The sequence below is a fragment of the Mustela nigripes genome, chromosome 1 (assembly GCF_022355385.1).
Source record: "Mustela nigripes isolate SB6536 chromosome 1, MUSNIG.SB6536, whole genome shotgun sequence".
Lineage (NCBI taxonomy): Eukaryota > Metazoa > Chordata > Mammalia > Carnivora > Mustelidae > Mustela > Mustela nigripes.
In genome coordinates, this window is record NC_081557.1 from 246,749,496 (window position 1) to 246,764,597 (window position 15,102).

General features: G+C 39.4%; 1 protein-coding gene across 2 annotated transcripts in view; it reads right to left on the reverse strand.

Annotated features, from left to right (window-relative positions):
• NMU (neuromedin U) overlaps positions 1 to 15,102 on the reverse strand; it is a 166,844-nt gene that overhangs the window by 5,236 nt on the left and 146,506 nt on the right. For both annotated transcript variants that reach the window (XM_059396317.1, XM_059396308.1), the window contains 5 exons: positions 9,710 to 9,757; positions 5,834 to 5,893; positions 4,947 to 4,976; positions 4,806 to 4,856; positions 2,998 to 3,072 (listed from right to left, as the gene is read on the reverse strand). In XM_059396317.1, the coding sequence (XP_059252300.1) occupies positions 2,998 to 3,072; positions 4,806 to 4,856; positions 4,947 to 4,976; positions 5,834 to 5,893; positions 9,710 to 9,757 (264 nt within the window). The remainder of the gene's footprint in view (positions 1 to 2,997; positions 3,073 to 4,805; positions 4,857 to 4,946; positions 4,977 to 5,833; positions 5,894 to 9,709; positions 9,758 to 15,102) is intronic.

Below are 15,102 nucleotides of genomic sequence, written 5' to 3' on the forward strand. Positions count from 1 at the left end.
TAAACTAGAATTGTGTCAGACCTAAAATACACTATGTTTCTATAGGAATTGAAATTGAAATTGAAATTGAAGGACAACTTTGGTAAACGATATTTATTCAAGGAGACTTGAATAAATTAGATTTATTTATTTATTAGTAGATTATTTATTTATTAGTAGATTTTATTAGATTAGATTTTCCCAGTATAATCATATTCACAGAAATGATAAGGAAAAAAAAACAAGTAAGAACACACCAATTTTTCATAATGGGTGTTATTTTGAAGTTGCTTCTTTTCTTAAAGCATTTCATTTTAAACAATGGAAAAGATTTAACGTTTTTTGGTTTCTATAAAATTGGTTCTCATAGCTTCCTATTTCAACAACTACTTCTTATAGCAGTATCAGGATGGCAATCACTATGAAATATGTCATCAAGTCCTTTTGAAATTATTCTATAAGTTTAATCAAATTTTAAATTCTAAGAAATGGCTCTGACATCTATTAAAATTCTGAAATCCCAAATTAATTTGGGGTGCCTGGTTGGCTCAGTCGGAAGAGCATGTGACTTGATCTCAAAGTTATGAGTTCGAGCCCCACATTGGGTGTAGAGATTACGTAAATAAATAAAAAATTTGAAAAAAAAAAACAAACCTTTGAAATCCTTGCTTTACAAGAAATGTATTTTAAATTCTCAATATTTTGTACCTAATTCTCATCCTGACTACAAACTCGCCCAAATTACTTAATATTTTTAAATGCACACATAGAAACTATATATTTATATGCTTGTATAAGAAAAGTTATGTATGGGGGCTCCTGGGTGGCTCAGCGAGTTAAGCCGCTGCCTTTGGCTCAGGTCATGAACTCGGAGTCCTGGGATCGAGCCCCACATCGGGCTCTCTGCTCAGCGGGGAGCCTGCTTCCTCCTCTCTCTCTGCCTGCCTCTCTGCCTGCTTGTGATCTCTCTCAAATAAATAAATAAAATCTTAAAAAAAAAAAAAAAGAAAGAAAAGTTACGTATGTTACATTAAACAGAAAAGAAAAAGACAAGGAAAATGTAACTTAAATAGTGTCAAATTTTAAAACTTTCGAGCCCAAACATACAGGTCTGTTTAGTCTTACTAGAGAAAGAATTTAGGAAGTAGAGATAACTAAGATGTCAGGATGGATGTGAGGATGTCTAGCAAAGAACTAAGTTTAAGAAAAGTATTTGGATGCCCCATATCTGAAAACTCATTTTCCTTAAGAACACAAAACATTTCACTATCAAAAATCTATTTTAAAATTAGGAAACTTGGGCCCAGCAAAGCTAACACTCTACTTTAAATTTTTTTTTTTTTTTTTTTATTCATGACTTACATTCTTTTCTTTCATCGGTTCCTATGAAACTTGGCTTGTTGCAAAATACTTTTAGGAGTTATTTGTCCAACAGGTCATACTGCTAAGTCAGAGGTTACATATTCAGCTAGTTTTCTGGAAATACAATTTTGCTCAAGGTGGAACATTCAGACAAAGTACCAAATGGCCACAATACTGAGTGTTTAGATCTGGTAAATAATGACAGCGAAGTGATATAAAAACTAGTCATTTGTTGGTGTGTTTTAAGAAACTGCATCTTTAAATTGAAATCTTAAACTATTCATCAGTCAAGCAAAGTCTTCAGAAAGTAAAAGTTAATTCAAAAAAGCATATATTTCTTCTAGGAAGTTTGTTTGACAACAAATTTGATTTTTTTTTTTTTAAGAGGCTATTACAGTTCCTCTTACCTTTCTTATTCAAGTTGGTAGCAGATATTGTCTTCCCTGACGGAAGCTTAGTTTAAGAATGTGAAGAATTTAGGAAGGAAATAGTGAACATAAAAATAAATTTTGATGAATTTATTTGCCTAGACTGTATGCATTTTTAAAGGTATTTGAAGACCGCTTGTTGGTAGTATTTTAAGAATAAAATGAACATGGTACTTAAATTAAGGGAAAATCTAACAATAAAGTAATAGAAGTATGTGGGGGCGCCTAGCTGGCTAAGTCAGTGGAGAGTGCAACTATTGATTTCAGGGTTGTAAGTTCAAGCCCTATGTTGGGTGTAGAGATCACTTAAAATCATTTAAAGAAATAAAAGAAGAATTCCAAGATTAGACAATAAAGAGAGCATAGTGAAAAAAATATTTGCCTAGACAAGAAGTCAAAAAACTCTGCTGTAATCTCTAATCTCACTTACTAGCATGATCTTGGGAAACACCTTTATTCTGAGTTGTTTCCCTTTTAATAAACTGGGGATAACAATACTTGCATAAGTACTAACAGAATTGCCAAAAGAATAAATGAAGATAACATAAGACCTAAAACTAAAATGCATTATGACAATGTAAGGCATTACTCAAAAGTAATATCTAGAAACTTTCATCAATGAAAGAATTAAAAATTCTTTTAAAATGACAATAAAAACTCCACAATCTCTAGTTAAAACATATTAAAACTCAGTTGTATTCCTCTTAAACACAGATACTAGATTGAGGCTATATTTCTGTTAACTATGAAAATTAAAGATGCCTGCATTTAGTTTCTGATCTATTTCCTTCACAAGCCTTACTCTTCCCAACATTTTAGTATTTGGGTAGAAAGCTTCCCATCCTAGCCAACAGCCAACCTGTACACTGAGGGGTGGCGAAAGGTCCTTCACCTTCCTTCCTGTTCCAACCTAAGTACTAGGCACGCTGTTGTGTCCTTTCCTTGAACCAAGAAAAGTTTCCTCACTGGAAGGGTCATGGCCCTTGGAAGGGCGTGTAACCCTAGCTTCCCTCATTGCCCTCAGCTTGAATCCAAGGGGAAGTCCTAAATGGGGCAGGAACGATTCTCCTCCTCCTGAGTGAAAACACTTCCTCACTCATATCTTCCAATATAAGTGAAAACATTTATATGGGGCTCGTCCTGAGAGAGTGTCTTCTACATCACCACAACTGGGAATTCAGGGCCCCACGGAAAGTGACGAAGCAAGCATGCAGTTTGTGTTACGTACGTCCAGTCTGAACCTCTTCATTCTTCTCTCATGCAGTTGAGGAACAAGCTGCAGTAGCGGATGGACGACAGACGACTGAGAGACACGAACACACACACGTGATGAGCACGAAAGCTTCTCAGCATTGGGCATAAAGACGGTTTCCTATTTGTTTGGTTTTGGTTTTGGTTTTGCTTTTACCCCACTCTACTTGCTCCAGACAAAAAAGAACAAGAAAGATGTTATGTGATGTAGCTCTTTGAGAACACTTCAAAGAATGTGGAGAATAAGCCAAGAGACTGAATGAAATGTGGTAGGGTCTGTGCTAGGATCCTTGTCATCAGGCTGGAGAAATGCTTTCCTTGGGGCCTCAGCTCCGTCATCAGCTGCTGGCAAGTAAATCACCTGCCAGCATCTCTGAGATGCTTCCAGACTTATGCAAAATGGTTTGGACCGATGGAACCAACTCTGTGAGGATCAGTTTTCTTCTATGAAAATGTTTTGTCTGGAAGATTATCGTATACGTACATCTGGGATCTTCCTTCACAAAGGTTATTTTGTATTTAAAACTGAACATATGGAACAAGACAACAGGGGACACAAAAAGTGACAAAGGTGTCATTGATCGTGAAAAATGGGACTAAAATACATTTTCTCAAAATGTAAAGATGTCAAGCAGAAGGAAATGAAAGTATTATTTGAGACATGGGATTCTCCGATACAGTTTCATTTTAAAGACATGGCTTGGATTGAACCTTCTCACAAATATTAAATTCATTTGTCAAATGGATTACTTTAAGCCCTATCTAACAGTGAGTGATTTGTTAACCTATTGATTTCAGGGTTGTAAGTTCAAGCCCTATGATGGGTGTAGAGATCACTTAAAATCATTTAAAGAAATAAAAGAAGAATTCCAAGATTAGACAATAAAGAGAGCATAGTGAAAAAAATATTTGCCTAGACAAGAAGTTGTTAACCAGTTCAAACTACCATTCAACTCCTCATACATAAGAATATTCAATATGACAAACATTTGAAACTGAGTTTATTATATTGCTACCTTTTCAGACGTACACTTATGTTTAAAATTCACTGTGTTCCTCATTCCCTAAATTGGGGCATGGGAGTGAATCACAAGCATAAAAGGAATATTATGGTTGAATAATTACTAAGCATTTAGATTGAAACACCAGGATAGCATTTTAAAAATTCATCTGTATAAAAAGAAAAACTACCACTAAAACCACACAATTTGGGAGTGAACTGAATTCATGTTACTGGTATCTGGCTAATCTTAGTAAATTCTCACATTAAAAGCCTAATTACAAATAAGGAGAGCTGAGGAATAGTACTGGATATTTCTAATTATATTTAATGACGTTCTTGGCAATCATCATTTAAAGTCATTCTTAAAATGATTTTGGTTAAATCTTGTTTTTCCTTGTACTAATTAATTTCTAAAACAATATGTTCTACTTAATCATTTGTGCCCCTTTTTTGCATCTAGAATATAAATTTCATAAAAGGAGGGATTTCTTTTTTAATTTTCTAATTTTATTGCTACATTTATAGTACCTAGACTTGTGCTTGGCACAGAATAGATACCCAGTAAACAACTGTTGAGTGAATGAATAAACTTAACGTACATGTAGTTAGTAAGATATAAAATAAATGAAATGTGTAATGAAGATTGAATTCCATTTGTTTATTCACATATAAACTCGTAAAGGGAAAAACACGAATTTTGATCTAGCTCTATTAGATAAACTGCAAAAACAGATTTAAAAAAATACTAGCAATTACTAATAAGAAGTAATTCTACAACTTACCACAACATTTGAATTACCCAGCTTCCGTGTCTTTGAATAATGAAATAAGAACTGTTGAAAAAAAAAAGTGAGATTTACTATAAATGGTTACCGACTTCTTTTATTATTTTTTAGTGTATATATTTACAGAAATCACCTTACCCTTTTGGTATTATCTTTTTCATCTGTTTCCTATTGAAAAAAGAGAGCAATAAATATCATCTTATATATAACGTATTATAAGATTATAATATATAAAATATATTATTATATTATGCAGTATATTATAATCATATACTATACGTAGTATAAAGTTTATAACATAAAATCATTTTTAATCTTTAAAAATATGTGACACATATGTTATATATAAAATACAAGCCTGAAACTGGTTAAGCATATATTGCTCTTAAATAAATGGGAAAGGGCACCTGGGTGGCTCAGTGAGTTTAAAGCCTCTGCCTTCCGCTCAAGTCATGATCTCAGGGTCCTGGGATCGAGCCCCGCATTTGGGCTCTCTGCTCAGCATGGAGCTTGCTTCCCTTCTTCTCTCTCTCTGCCTGCCTCTCTGCCTACTTGTGATCTCTGTCTGTCAAATAAACAAATAAAATCTTTAAAAATAAATGGGAAATTAATTAAATATTGTTTATATTAGATGACTGTAAACTCCCTTATTATTGTCGCTAAATTCCCCCAGTTCAGAAGCTGAACTATTTCTTTTTTTTTTTTAAAGATTTTATTTATTTATTTGACAGACAGAGATCATAGTAGGCAGAGAGGCAGGCAGAGAGAGAGGGGGAAGCAGGCTCCCCGCTGAGCAGAGAGCCCGATGTGGGGCTCCATCCCAGGACCCTGAGATCATGACCTGAGCTTAACCCACTGAGCCACCCAGGTGCCCTGAACTATTTGTATCTTATCCAAAACCAACTTAGGCTCTTCTAGCTCTTCACGAACTGCTCCCGAAATTGGGCATACTTTCTTCCAGAAGGAATTCCAAGGTATCACTGAACAATTTTTTGCCTATAAATAAAACACTATTTCAACCTTACCTGGGGCTTTGGTAGATTCCCCATAATTGTGATGCAAAGCTCCTCCAATGCATTGGATGCCTAAAGAAAACAAGAAGATACACAGGCCAGGCTTTTGCTTTCGCATCATTTACTTAGAAGAGCGAGCTGTGGAATGTTAGGAGCGCAAGGATATTGCAAATACCCAGAAGAGAATCCTTCGTGTCCCACTAAAACTCTGTAGGAATCCCTTGGTTTCTCTCATGACAAACACTTGGCTCCTAAAAGTAAAACCTTCCTTGCAACCAGCAGGGGAGAATGTTGTGTGCTGGGCAAAGGCGTGGATGAGGGCTTCCACCGTGGTCCAGATACATAGTTCTCAGCACTTGCTAAGACCCCATGAAATTCTATGACCGAGAGAACCGAGAACAGGGCCAAAAGAGGGATTATTCTTCCCGGCTTGTAGCAGAATCTCAATGTACATGCCAAAGCTGTGAGCCTCGCCGAATTACTCATTATTGGCTCATTTAAAAATCCTACAATTGGGCGCCTGGGTGGCTCAGTGGGTTAAGCCGCTGCCTTCGGCTCAGGTCATGATCTCAGGGTCCTGGGATCGAGTCCCGCATCGGGCTCCCTGCTGAGCAGAGAGCCCGCTTCCCTCTCTCTCTCTCTCTGCCTGCCTCTCCATCTACTTGTGATTTCTCTCTGTCAAATAAATAAATAAAATATTTAAAAAAAAAAAAATCCTACAATGGCTCCCGAACAATGGGAGGGGAGGAAGCCACGCATGGTGCCCCTAATCTAAGTTACCACCCTTCCAGGCTGCTGACTGCACACCCCGGGATCAGGTTTGTCGAAGCATCTGAGCCCAGAAGTAGGGCAGGGCTCCCTGTGGTTAGGTGCCGGCTGGGTGTGGTGAGGAGTAACACAAATGGACAAGCAGGGGCGAAACCTGCTTTGCACAGGATTCAGCACACTAGCACCACGAACAATCGATTACTTAATAAACGCAGAGCAGAAGGACGGAGGAGCTGGAACCATGCTGGGGGCGCAGGGAGCTGTAGAATTAGTCGTTGAAAACGTGGGCTGCGGAGCTGAGCTGCCTCAAATTCTAGAGCCGTGCAATCCCAGCTTTGTTCCTCAGGGGTGGCCCCCTGGGCTGGTTATCTAAGCTCTCTGAACTTCACGGTCTTCAGCCACCAGTCTGGGATGACAACATCCCTGCGGAGAGTTCTTGGAAGGATTAGGTAGAGGCGGAGCTCTCAGCACGGTGCCAGGTACGTGGCAATTAGCTAGCAGTAAGAGCAGTAAAGAATGTGTGGCCTGTAAAGCTGGATTTACAACAGCAGTTACTCTTCCTTGGGAAGACACGCCATAAAGGATTGTTCCGGGCCAGCGACGGTCTAGCCCTTGCAACAACAGCGCATGGTGACCGCATGGCTTGTAGCGAGGGATCCAGGCGGAGCCCCAGTCGGCTTCTGGGAGCATCCTCCCTAGTGCTTCAGAGGTCTGCTTTGCTCTCTTCCATTTGTTTGCCTGCCAGGCACGTTGTGGGGATATTTAGGAATAATATGAAATGGATCCTATTTTCATAGTGCTTCAGCAAATTGCAAAACACTTACATACACCTAATTCGCATTCTGTCCTTAAAACGTGGGCGTGAGAAGGACAGGGAGGTTCTAGGAGACGGTCACATTCTCAGAACCACACTTGGCCAGCAGTTAGTCCTGGGTAACCTGGGGGCTTGGCCCTCTGGCCTGCAGACCTTGCTGTGTGGCCTTGGCATTGGTGGTTAAGCCTACACCTGGGGTGGGGGTGGGGGGTCAGATGAGAGAGAGTAACACTGATACACTCCTTCCCACTTTTTCCCTTTGGGGTTGGGTACATAGGTCACCCCATAAAAATCTGGAAACAAATTCCTGAAACCTCCGTTTATGACCCATGTAGAAATGCTGTAAAATACAAAACAATAAAAAGAAAATATCTAGTGATGTCATGTGTCTCTTAACACACAGAAGAATAAATTCAGTGTCTCCTAAGAACAACGTAGAAGCCAGACGAGGCTTGGCAACAGGACCGAAGTTTGATGGAAAAGGTTTCAAAACATGTTGCATTTTCTCCACCCACTCTTCTCATGAAGCCATGATTCTCTGAGCTACAACTATTCTTTAAGGATTTTTCTCATACTGTTTTTAATATTTTATTTGTGGACTTCAAAGATCCTTTCTTTCCTCTTTGGTAAAAATGTTTTGAATGTGAATGCTTTGTATGAATGTTCAGATAATCACACAAACGGTAAAATTATAGTTAATGTGAAAAGTAATGATGTTTTAAAAAGTTGTATCAGTAGGGTGCCTGCATGGCTCAGTGGGTTAAGCCTCTTCCTTCGGCTTAGGTCATGATCTCAGGGTCCTGGGATCAAGTCCCACATTGGGCTCTCTGCTCAGCAGGGAACCTGCTTCCCCCTCTCTCTCTCTGCCTCTCTGCCAATTTGTGATCTCTGTCTGTAAAATAAATAAATAAATAAATCTTTAAAAAAAAAATAAATAAAAGTTGTATCAGTCAACGTAAATGATTCCATAGTAAATTTACCAAAGCTCTCCTCAAAAGGTGCAGTCTCCAAATCCAGCAAAAGCTTTGTCTGGCTTCATGGGGTCTAAATGAGTGTTTTAAATTCATCCATTTAGTACTGAAGAAATAAGACGACTCCAAGGGTGTTCCTGACTTTTAAATGCATGCTTCTGCATTATACACTGATTAACATCCATCCTTTGTTATAAGCTGTTAGTGCTTTTCCAGCACCTTGAAATATTATTCATAAATGTCATCTATTGTGATCCTTTTCCATCTAATGCCATGAGCTCCCCTGCAGACTGGGGGATGGGTCAAGGCAGGAGGGGTACAGCACTGCACGAGGCTGCTTCTCCACCTCGGCCATGATGACATTCTGGAAGGACGACGTGACCTTGGCATAGCACGGCACCTTAGCCAGACCACAGAGGGTTTTCACAGTTAGTAGTTCGGCCGCAAGCACGCCACTGATTGGTCTGAAAGAGGCTGAGGCCTCCTCTCCGGCCAGGAAACTAGTGATCCTGAGGAACAAAGGCAGCACACTGAGGCTAACTCTGCTGCACCCACACTAGGGAGCAGAGCAGCGGACAGAAGGCAGCGCACCTCATCGAGATGGTGTGGAGAGGGCACGCTTACTGTCAACGCCTCGTGCTTCCACGTACACGAGCTACACAAACACTCCTCACTTCCCCACCATCTCTGAACTCTTGCCTGCAGAAGAGGCGGGAGTTCGCTGACCGTTGACTGGGAAGAGGGAACTGGGCATGCTCCCTTCAGCCCTTTCCTCCTCGGGAGCCACTCTCTGGCTGGTGTTCTTGTTGGGTCTCTGCCCTGCACCTGGAAACCTGACTGGCCCGGAGGCCTCACATCACCCTCCAAGTCCAGTTTCAAGTCTGGGAGTAGTTTTAGGCAACACACTTGGTATCAGATCTAAGGCCACTTTCATAAAGCGACTTCACTGTTACAGTGACACTTCGACCTCTGTATGTCTGACTCCATGTTTCTCTCTCTGTGGGTTTCACACTCAGTTGAGGGAGAGGATATTGGCCTCCAAATGCAACAACAGATACATTATTTTTAACCTAACGCAGAATTTGAATTTGAAATTAGCATTTTCATTTCCAAAATATGTGCGTATTATCTGTAAATCTATTTCTCTTAGAGAGAAAGGCCCCGGGGTGACCTCACTACATAAACTCACAGAACTGATTCTTACCTGCTGATGATGTAAGGATTTCTAAAGTGTTGACATATTTTAATGAGTCCATAAAGTAATGACAGGTCCAGAGGGAGAAATGGAGTGACACCTACTTACGTTGCTACAAAAACACCTCCAATGGGAATTACCTGAGGCTGAGAATCAAGGGACAGCCAGGCGGAACAGGCATCATCTATCTGTGGAAAAGAAAAATGCCAGTTACAGCTTGGAAATAGAAAGAATGGCCTCCAAATTAAGAAGCACCCTGTTATCCTGTGGTTCTTTATTATGTAAATCCGATCGCAGAACATGATAAGGGGCGCCTGGGTGGCTCAGTGGGTTAAAGCCTCTGCCTTCTGCTTGGGTTGTGGTCCCAGGGTCCTGGCTCTCTGCTTCACGGGGAGCCTGCTTCCTCCTCTCTCTCTGCCTGCCTCTCTGCCTACTTGTGATCTCTCTCTCTGTCAAATAAATAAAAAATAAAAAATCTTTTTAAAAATTAATTAACATGACAATAGCATAAGTGCTAAATGATACATAAGACATAGAAAAAACTCTACACAACAGCTACCAGTTCTCTAGCAAGGAGCCAGCATTAGGAAAGGGTTGGAGTTTGGTGGTTTACTATGGAATCAGTAAAGATTTTGCCAGTCTTCACTTTTGTAAGTTTTCCTCCAGTTCGGGCTGTCTTCCGTCTACTTAGACGTAACCGCTGACCAAAGACTTTCCCAGATTTAATACATCTATATGAGCTTTTCCAACCTGAATTCTCGGATGTTCAGCAAGTTTGGAGGACTGGCTAAAGTTTTCCCTACATTCATGACATTTATAAGGTTTCTCTCCAAAACGGATACTCTTGTGTATTCTAAGTTCTGAGCTTTCAGGAAAGACCTTCGCACATTTACTACATTTATAATAGTTCTCCGGAAAGTGAGTCCTCAGACGTATATCAGCATTTGAGCCTTGCTTAAACTTTTCCTCAAACCCACTGTATTGATCTATTCTCTCTGCGTTATAAAGGCTCTGGTAGTTAAAAATTTTTTTAAATTTAAATTCAATTAATTAACATATACTATATTATTTCAGAGGTAGAGCTCAATGATCCATCAGTTGCATACAACGCCCAGTGCTCCTCACTCAAGTGCCCTCCTTAATGTTCCTTAATGTCCATCCTCCAGCTGTCCCATGCCCCACCCACCTCCCCTCCAGCAACCCTCAGTTTGTTTCCTAGGGTTAAGAGTCTCTTATGGTTCGTCTCCCTCTCTGATTCACCTTATTTTATTTTTCCTTCCCTTCCCCTATGGGCTGTGGTAGTTTTTTATGTTTGACTTCTCTGTAAAGCCTCAGTTTGCTACACAAGTGAAGTTCTTCCTCGTGATTGATACTCTGATAGCTGTTGAGCACTGATGGATGGTTAAGCATCACCCCACATTTATTAAGTTTATAGATTTCTGAATTCTTGGCTGTTGAGTAAGTCTTGAGTGTCAGTTAAAGAATGTGGCAAGCCTTTAAACAATGCTAAGCCCTGAGTCATTACCAGAGAATTTATACTGGAGTGAAATTTTACAAATACAAAGAATCTGGAAGCCCTTTGATCAGTGGTGAAACCTCATTCAGTATCATGGAATTAGAGAGAAGCTTTATTAGTGTAAAGGATGTGGTAAAATCTTTAAGGACTTCTCAACCCTTATTCACAACACAAAGTTCAAACTGACGAGAAACCTTGCAAACAGAAAGATTTGTGGCAAGCCTCTCACTGGAACTCACGACTTACCATCATAGATCTCACACAGGAGAGAAACCTTAACATGTAAAGAAAGTGGCAAAGCCTTTAACTGAAATTCAGTCATTACTCAGTGTCCCCAAAGTCACACTAGACTCAAACTCTAGAAATGTAATGAAAGAGGAAAGACCTTTGTTTTTTAAAAAAAAAAAAATACACCTTAGAAAACACGAGGGAGGGGGCGCCTGGGTGGCTCAGTGGGTTCAAGCCTCTGCCTTTGGCTCAGGTCATGATCTCAGGGTCCTGGGATCAAGCCCCACATCAGGCTCTCTGCTCAGCAGGGAGCCTGCTTCCCCCCTCCCTCAGCCTGCCTCTCTGCCTACTTGTGATCTCTGTCTGTCAAATCGATAAATAAAATCTTTAAAAACAAAACAAGAAAAGAAAAAAAAAAAAAGAAAAGGAAACACGAGGGAGTGCCTAAAGGAAAATCACTTTACAGATAGAAAAAATTTAGGGAAGTATTTCATGGAACAACAAATGTCAGTAAATGTCACAGTTAAGAGTAGAAGTTAAGTCAATCACTCTTTTCAGACATTACTTTAAGTCAGAATATTTATTATAGGGAATATGAGTTAAATGTATAGATAACATATTTGCTAGTCTGCTTCAAAAGGTAAAGAGGATGGATTTTTGGACAAGCATAATTAATGACAACATGTTTTTTCATACTGATCCTATTTGGCATTTGTAACTAGCAAATTTTTTTTTTTAAAGATTTTATTTATTTGACAGAGAGAAATCACAAGTAGATGGAGAGGCAGGCAGAGAGAGAGAGAGAGGGAAGCAGGCTCCCCGCTGAGCAGAGAGCCCGATGCGGGACTCGATCCCAGGACCCTGAGATCATGATCTGAGCTGAAGGCAGCGGCTTAACCCACTGAGCCACCCAGGCGCCCCTGTAACTAGCAAATTTTAATGTATTTCTACTGTCCAATCACTTTATGAAATACCTGTACTTCTAGTGGGTGTATGAAATCACGTGGATGATTGTGCCTGAAGCAAAGATAACATGACAGCCTTCTTCATTCAGTGGGATTTGTGCATTTTCCTTTGAAGATTAACAACAATATAATACACACCATATGATGAAAATCTAAATGGAGATACTGTTAGTGGCTGACTGATAACACTGATGTACGTTACCATGAAATAGAGGTTCGGGGAATCACCTGTGTTTTGTAGTACTAAGGAACATTTTGAATTCTATAAATAAAACGTGATATCAAATCATCTTTATGAAAAAGGAGGTGGCAATATGACAACATACCATTGTATTTTTGTCATGGCTGTAGTTAAAAGTGGGGATTGTTAGCTGCTGTGGTTGAAATAAAGAAATCTTTACAGATTAAAAAAATTAGGTTTAGTGAACTACAGTTGACAGCTGTTTTCAGTCTTTATCCTAAAGAGAAAAATTGTAAGACTTTAAACTGTAGTATAAGAGATTTATATTAATCATTAAAGAACTGTGCTGCGAAGTTTAGCACTAAAGCTGGATGTCTGGAGTAGTTTATGGCATTTATTTCTTTGGTGGCCTTTTAAACTGGGACTGGAAAAAATGGTACTGATTTCTTGTCTGTTTGGGATAATATAACTGGAGTCCTGTTTATGGCATAACGTCTCGGAATTCTTTGTTGATCAGGTTAATTTTGTTTCTATTCTTATACTATACAGAAGAGGGGATAATCATACTCTTCGGCCATAATTCCTCATGCTCCTATTGCTTCCAAGATGAACATGTACTCTAACATATGATTCTCTAATCTAGAGAATAAGGAAGGTATACAATATTATAGAAGACCAAAGTCTTTTTTTTTTTTTTTTAAGATTCATTTATTTATTTATTTGACAGAGAGAGATCACAAGCAGGCAGAGAGGCAGGCAGAGAGAGAGAGAGGAGGAAGCAGGCTCCCTGCTTGAGCAGAGAGCCCAATGCGGGGCTCGATCCCAGGACCCTAACATCATGACCTGAGTCGAAGGCAGAGGCTTTAACCCACTGAGCCACCCAGGCGCCCCGAAGACCAGTCTTAATGTCTCTTTCCTTTTTATCCTTACAGAGCCTGTCATGTTCCCCATATATCACAAATATTTAGGGAATTTTAAAAAAGATTTGATTGATTGATTGATTTGACAGAGAGAGACACAGTGAGAGGGAACACAAGCAGGGGAAGTGGGAGAGGGGCAGGCTTTCTGCCGAGCAGAGAGCCCGACCTGCACGTGGGGCTCTCTCGCAGGACCCTGCGATCATGACCTGAGCCGAAGGCAGACACTTAACACCTGAGGCACCCAGTAGTCCCGGGAAATTTTTTTTTTTAATTCCTCTCATCCCTTCTGCCCACCCACCTGCCCCGCTTCCATGCCATGCAAATCCAGAGTCACAACTATAAAGACACACACACATACACACACAGGCTATGGCATATCCAACGTGTCCGGAATAAGTGCTCTATAAATATTCCTTAAGTAGCATTGAACTTGTAGAAAGAAAATAAAGTCAATTGAGAGGGGAAAGGCAAAAAGATACCTTTCTAAAGCCTTGAATTATGACCAGTGCTTTAATATATCACCCTTAAATGTTACTTAGCTTGCGTCAGCAGGGTAGGAGGAACTGATCCTTCTTGCAAGGTTTTTGTGGTACTGAGGTATCTGAAGATACCATGCTCAAAGGCCAAGTTGTCCACCTGCAGACCAGGCTGCCTGCCGAGGTGAGGTGGCCTTGTCCCAGAACAGCGGACCCTTGAACCTAAGGGCTAACTAATCAGTGCATCAGTGTTGTTTGGAGAAAAATATCAGAATAAGAAAAAATACCAATTAATCAAATTAGGAGATAATTCAGTCTTTGTTCTTTTTTCTTTGAAAGGCACAGCAACACTGCTCACCCACTTTCCGTTTGGATAAGCACTCATTCATTTTACTCGGCTTCAGGCCCTAATGGGTTTAAGAGCCACTAATTGCTTTTGAGAACTCTGTAGAGTCTGTTGATGAATTTGTTTGAAAATGGTTAGGTCTCTGTACAAGGTTTGAAAAGGACGTGTTTCTACGATCTGGATAGCTCAGTAATTTTTAAAACCTCCAGCGGAAAAGCACATCTTTTAGTGTCTTAATTTCTTTAAATATCTTTTCCTGTAAAAGAATTTATAGTGTTTTACAATTCTAGTTTTTTTCCCAGCTTTATCATCTAAAATTTAACTTCAAAAATTTTCCACAGAAATATGATTTCCAGCTAAAATAAATGTTTCTGAATTATACATAATCTCTGTTATCTAAATTATCCTTCTTGTTTACATACCTCTGGCATGTATTTTGATATATCAAGGCAGAGAACCTTATAACAGACTTTATGAGCTTTTTTGCTATTAGAGATTGTGTAGTAGTTGGCACTTACTACCCATTTTATGGTCATGATCAAGAGGTCCTGAGATCAAGTCCTGAGTGCAAGTCAGGCTCTGCACTCAGTGCGGAGACACAACCAACATCTTTCAAAAGCTCTTACTTTCTAAATGTAGTCCTTGTGAAAGAAATCTTTACTTTTAATGTAATTCAATCCATCATCTTTTTGGCCTCATGATTTATATTTGCAATTTTGTTTTAGAAGTCATTCCCTGCTCCTAGCTCAAGAAGATATTGTCCTAATAAAAAAGATAGATTCTATTAATTTTTATAATTTACCCTTTATATTTAGATCTTTTTTTTTTTAATTTTTTATTTTTTATAAACATATATTTTTATCCCCAGGGGTACAGGTCTGTGAATCACCAGGTTTACACA